This window comes from Rhincodon typus, unplaced genomic scaffold (assembly GCF_021869965.1).
Source record: "Rhincodon typus isolate 14 unplaced genomic scaffold, sRhiTyp1.1 hic_rhity00011446, whole genome shotgun sequence".
Lineage (NCBI taxonomy): Eukaryota > Metazoa > Chordata > Chondrichthyes > Orectolobiformes > Rhincodontidae > Rhincodon > Rhincodon typus.
This window is the reverse complement of record NW_025977084.1, coordinates 1-6,605: the sequence shown is the minus strand read 5'-3', so window position 1 is coordinate 6,605 and position 6,605 is coordinate 1. Positions and strand designations below refer to the sequence as shown.

General features: G+C 36.5%; 1 protein-coding gene across 1 annotated transcript; it reads right to left on the bottom strand.

Annotated features, from left to right (window-relative positions):
* Positions 1 to 788: 788 nt before the first annotated feature.
* LOC125482507 (cleft lip and palate transmembrane protein 1-like protein) lies at positions 789 to 6,599 on the bottom strand (the record flags this gene model as incomplete). Its single annotated transcript, XM_048594593.1, has 3 exons — positions 6,429 to 6,599; positions 3,096 to 3,196; positions 789 to 978 (listed from the first exon to the last, which is right to left on the bottom strand). Coding segments are annotated over exons 1-3 (462 nt in total), but the record flags the coding sequence as incomplete, so codon positions are not given.
* Positions 6,600 to 6,605: the final 6 nt, after the last annotated feature.

Sequence of the window (6,605 nt, the reverse complement as noted above, 5' to 3'; positions counted from 1 at the left end):
ACCAGTTAGGAAAGCAAGAACATCCGATCGTAAGAATATGTCAGACAAATACTTATGACCATTAGTCGATAATGCACTATATAACTTCTAGGCAGTTATCAGACCGTTGAATTGACCCTAGCCTCAAATAATGTAACTTGCAATGTTGCCTGTATGCCTCCAAGTCTTTTGTGATCTGAACATCCTTTGTTTGCTGTGATCTGCCTGTACTGCTCGTAAACAAAGCTTTATCTAAATGTATTTTGGGACACGTGACAATAAGATCAAAACCAAATCAAAAAAGGCACCATTTACTGAGGTGTTCTTTTAAAAGACCCCTGCAACAATAAACTTTAAATGTTAGATGCTTTTGAAAACTTGGAGAAAAATCTCCACTTGCAGCATCAATTAGGCTGTTTGGCAGGTTACTCAGAACTGCAACATCATACTTTCATAATTACTTACACAATCTACTTTAAAGTTAGAATCAGCAACCATGCGCCACTGGTAAGGTTACATCTTCAATGATTAAAGGTAAGTGATTAAAACCATTTCTATGAGTAGCATTGTGAAGATATGTTGAGCACTTTAGCTGCTGAACCCACTAATAACTTAAAGAAAATGACCACTTTTGCTGAAATCACCTCTTCCAAACTGAATGTCAGTTTGCTGCTAGTTTTGTAACAAATCATCAACAGTCCAGTCCAAATGTGCTACGTTTTCAATCTATCGTTTAGACAAAAAAACTTCCATATTCCTAACTTTAAAATAATTACAATACTGTTTATCATATTTAAAACAGCACGTACTTGGGCCTCGGTTTCTCCTGTAATTAGGTTGATTTCCTCAGGCTTCGGAATCATGTATGTTGTAAGGTGTCCAATAGCATACACATGATTACTGTCATGCCAAGGCAGCATGCCAACATGGTGGAGAAATAAATGCGTGTACAGTGTCCCATTGCTACGAGTTTTCTTTGGTATTGAAACATTGACGATCCTTTTTAAAGATAAATAAGGGTAAGTTAAGATAGAATGATTCTTAGAAACACTGTTATTGGATACATATATTACGAAAGCATGTTTTAGCATTTCTAAAACGATAAATTTATGATAACCCAAGTTTGAACATCAAAGAACGTAGCATTCAAATTAAAGTGAAACTAAATCCAAACAAAAACTCATTTCCCTTCATTACTTCTAATGGTATTTAACAGTTATTGCTGAAATTCAAAAAAAACTAAGCATTTAGCCAGCTACTGTCCAATTAAACACAAACATTATTTTCTTTATAAAAGCAAATATTGAAACATACAATACTCTAAAAACGCAATCAAATTTGAGATCTATATCGATATTTAATCTGTACATCACTATTCCTCAATTATTTTATCTTTTAAAAAGCTCATGCATTTGAACTACTGCTAGGAAGTATTCATTTAACATAATTTTACCAAAATTCTCCATTTTAAGAGTTATGTGTAAACAACATAATTATTTTAACAGTTCTTGCATTAAATACATGCCTTTTTCCACACAATATTCAACACTTAACAAAGCTTATTTCTTAAAAATTATAAAAAAAAACTTGTATTTACAAAAAAAATTATACAATCCTTGCCACTTGTCCCCAGCAGTTTGTGTTGGTATTTATCCCCTACATTCATATTTAACAGGAGAGAAAGAATATCTTACCAACACTAAACAACCTAAATAATAACACCAATGGAGCAGAAGACAAACCTATTGTCAGTTTTTGCTTCTGATAATAATGACTTTTTTGACACTTTGGCTAAGATCAGTTTTGAACTGTAGTCTCATACCTGGCAGAAATACATGAGCTAGTTGCATTTCACTTAGCACTCTTATGTTTCCTATGGTTCGCAAGGTAATATTGAAATCAATGTCAAGATCCTCACTTTCAAATCGACAATAGTTTTACATCACAACTTGGGTAACCATCTGTAGCTATTCACAGTAACATAAAGGACAGAACAAAGGTAACTGCAAGTTTCAGGAGACCCATTTGGAATCAACAAAGCCCATTTTTATCTCGAAACATTGACACCAGATTAGGTCAGTGACAAGAAATTTGCTTCAATTTAATTGTTCAATTCACACGGGCTGTAATTTTAGATATTGAGAAGACTAAAGGGTCACATGCTACTTCGCAATTTGAAAAGAAAATAGAGCAAGACTCCAGATTACACACTGAACTACGTTTCAACATCTATTTTTGAGCAGCACATCAGAGAAAAGGAAAAAAAACATATAGAACTCTCTCTTACTGCATGTTTCTCTTCTCATCGCAAGATATATACCCAGTGAAAAAAGAAATCGGGGAAACAACCATTCACCGAGAGTGCAAAGGTCTACAGATTCTGCTATCGTTGAGGATACAAGTCAACCATTAAACTGTGGTTTCAGGTTAAGAATGTAAAATGTTAAAGACTCAAACTGGGTAACCTTTATTCTCGCTGACAGACTTCTTTTTAATACCCATGTTTGTACATGTGTTTGGTGTCACATTTCATTACTTTTTCCTCGAGTTTGGGAGGTAAAATTATTCCTCTTTCTTGCATTCAGGAAATGACTCTCTCATTTCTAGTGAACTACATTCCAATGAACTGCAATAGTTTTGGGCTAAAAACAATGTAGTAATTAGTTGTGGCCAACTATTTGGCATTAACAAGACTGAAGCTGATTATCTCTCCATATCTGGTTGTAATAGTACTTTTAAATCAGGAATATCAACCTTAACAGAAAGTCAACAAGTTTAAAGTGAATACTACTTGCAGTCATCAGGGGAATAAGCAGAAAAACATTCTGGTTCTATGGTGTCGGATAACCCAAATTTTACTGCATGCCTTACTGGTGCACTTACAGCAAGCAGTACTTCAAATTTGAGAAAATTAATTAGCAATAACAAAGTGACATTAAGTCATTTCCCTTTAAAATTTGTTTTCTGGAAAGACTGAAGTGAAATAAAATCAGGAATCCTTCAGACTATGGACTTAATCTTTGGCTCACAGGCAAGTGTGGAAGACTTACAAATCCATGAGCGGCATTAGATTGCACAACACAGTAAAATGTGTAATAAAACTCAAAAATAGTTACCTCTCAAATTTAGAGTTCACATCAAAGTGTTCCATCTTCAACACAAGGTTTAAATTGGCTCCATCAGTAACACTGCTTTTTGTAGACGTATAGATACTCAGCTAAAATACAAATTCAAAACTCTAAGCAAATTGTACAGAAACAGATTCTTTTTCAAGGCTGTGTTTGTGAAAGAGATTTTAATAAAATGCAAATTTTAACATCAGCCATATGAGCAAACAAAGGCACTTCAAGCACATCTGGGAGTGCAAACAATGACCATCACAACACAATGTCAGAAACCTGAAAACAGCTATGTTTAAAAGTTCTTGTTAGCACTATCAGCAACGCTTTATATACATTCCTAACAAGTCAAGAATGAAAAATCATAGTATCTCCTATTCAATAATCCATTTCACTGAAAACCAACATGTGGCAACATAACAAATTGAGATGCAATTTCAAACATCTACGACCACCAACGTATCACCCAGGTAACCTGGTTCTGTTTACAGTTGTATTTACTTGCTGGTTTCTGATTTTTTTAATTTGCCATTCTAAGCTTGGAAAGGTCTTTTTAAGCCTTGTTTGCTGCAAACAGCTATTTGCAGTGCTTTTTCTTGGACTACTCCTATTCAATTGCAATTGGATACAGTTTCTCAGCACAATGCTGCAGCTGACCTCAACATCATTTGACACATAGCATTATAAAGTTGATTGCTAACAAGGCAACAATAAACAAAGGTCCCATTCACTCATTGTATGACCCAATATGTAAGGATTTTTAAAAAACACAGGAACTTCAACCAAGTTTGTCTACGTACACATTTAAAAAAAAGCAACGTTGTAATCTGTGCTAAAAATGTGGGCCTCTGTGGCACAGTGGTAGTGTCCCTACCCCTGGACTGGGAGGCTTAGGTTCAAGTCCCACCTGCTCCAGAGGCGTGTAATAACATCTCAGGTTGATTAGAAAAATAGGTTAAAGTCATTAAGGTGAGCTGCAGCACTGAGCTGGGAGATTGTGTTAGTATTCACGCAATAGCAGCCAAGTTTAATCCAGTTAAGCAACCTCCCTCAGGATTGAAGATGACTTGTTTCCACTTTGGCTTGAATGATTCCAAAGTGGATGATAAGTCCAGTGATTGATTCACAGGTGTTGCTACGTGCAGAACAGTGATGCTCCGTCAGTTAGATTTTAATCCACTGCCTTTGGCTGTGTCAATAACTCAATTCAAAATTGGAAATTAGAGAATATATCACATGTACTGGAAAATAAACCACTGATGTGATTACAGAATTCACAGTTGCTAGGAAAAGTTCAGTAACACTGGCCACAGCTAGTCGTTTTCACTCTGAAAAATAACTCACCTCTAAGTCAAATGGATGTTGTATTCAAAACCCACTATTTGAGCTCAAATTTAGGCTGACTCTCCTGTGAGAGTACTGCACTGTTAGAAATGCTAAGCTTCAAGCCTCCAACTGCTGTGTCAGGTGGGTATGAAAGATCCCATTGTGTTAATTCAAAAAGTGGATGTGTATTTCCCAGTGTACTGGCTGAATATTTACTTCACAATCACAAATGACAGTTGTCATTATCATTTGATAATTGTCATTATCGCATTGCTGTTTGTAGGAGATTGCTGTGAGCTAATCGTTGCTGCATTTCCTGCATTGCAACAGAGTCTACACTTCAAAAGTACTTAATTGGTTGTCAAATGTTTGTTAGAAGTGGTATGTGAATGCAAATCTCCTTGATTTCTTGGTTTCTTACATGCGATCCATACACCCTGTCTATCACTAAAATTAATTTCTGCTCATGTTACCGCCACAGGATTAGTAGTAGGCTGCAAGATAACTGTACTGTGATAAAAATCAAATTATTATCTGTCAAACTGATGTTCTTAACAATATGTAGTTTTAAGCCTGCTTCCATTTCTGACCGCACCGTCTAAAATTTGACGAATTGACTTTCATTAATTAATCAGATGGAAAGAAACGTTAGAAATTCATACGCAAGTCTACAAAATAAAACTACAGTATCAACACATCAAGATTCAGTCACCCAGATACTTGCTTCTACAAGAAAAAAATGCTGCATTATAATTGTCATTCAGTTTTTAAAAGCAAGACTTGTATGGTGCAAAGTTGAATTTAAGAGAGCTGTTACTACTGTTGGAAGACATTATTTCATATTGCTTTGAGGTTGTTGACTTGCTCACCGAGCTGGCTTGATCTCATTCAGATGTTTCGTCACCATGGGAGGTGGCATCATCAATGATGATGATGATGATGATGAAACTTCATCAGAGGGTCCACTGATAATGTCACCTAGCATGGCGACAAAATGTCTGAGCAAGAACAAGCCAGCTCGGCGAGCAAGTCAACAACCTCACCCACAACCCAAGCTATAGATCTTTGCCAAAACTTTAAATCCATATTGCTTTGTTAGCATCGCATGGCTATTTCAGTAAAGTGCCAGCTACAAGACCTCTTCCTTTAACAAATGTCAAAAAAAATGCCATCCCTATCACTGATGTAGTTCACAGCACAAGTAGCTGATTTTCAGTTACACCAGAGGTCCAAGCAAAATAGAAAGAGATAACTAGCCAGGTTCTGGCTGCACGTAAAGATAAATGTATCAATTGTGACTTTATAAGACCTTTGAGGCAGCCATTGGTTTAAAAATAACTGCACATGTTCCAAGCAGTTTGAAAGTTGCCCCTCTACAGCATAAGTGGAAAAATATCAAAAGCAACAAGATTTACTGTAGATGCAAGTATTATATTCCTCAGATGCCTTCAAAGCAACCCTGAAGAGATCGAAGAATCCATACACCCTGTTACAGACAGAAAAGTTTCATTTGAGACGGCACCATACACGAACACACTTCCTCAGGAGTATGCAGGGGTAGAGCTGAGGCTGTGGCGAGTGTCCAAACCTCCATTGACCTGAGTGTCCAAGCATCACTGCTCTGTACACTGCAAAATCTGCAGATTGAATATGGTTCTTATTGTCAACTTTGGAATTAATGTGAACCAAAATGGAAGCAAGTAATCTTCAATCTGGAGAGAGATTGCCTAAAATGACTCAGAACAGTATTGTGAAACTGCAGCTGCACACTTCTGCAGCTGATGCACTATCACAATGGTTATCAATGAATTGTGTAAACCAAACTGAATCTCTCAGAGTGAAATGAACCTTTGCTAACAAAAAAATGAACTTTTAACGCATGGCATGTTGAGATCAAAATCTAAAATGTGCCATTTAAAGAAAAGTCATCAACTCAGCTGAAACCTGACATACTGAATAGCGGAGGAGAATCAACTGAAGTGTGTAAAAAGCAAAGGCACTGACCTGAATTCTAGGGTTAACAGCTAGATAAGGCTTGATGCAGTTCTTGTTCTTGGGGTTAGCGCAGGGCTTGGTGTAAACTATGCCATACATCACCCAGCAAGTGTGTAAAACATAGGCAATAAATACCCCCACGATCAGGGTGGTGAAAGAGGATGTCTTCAACCCAAACATATTGGG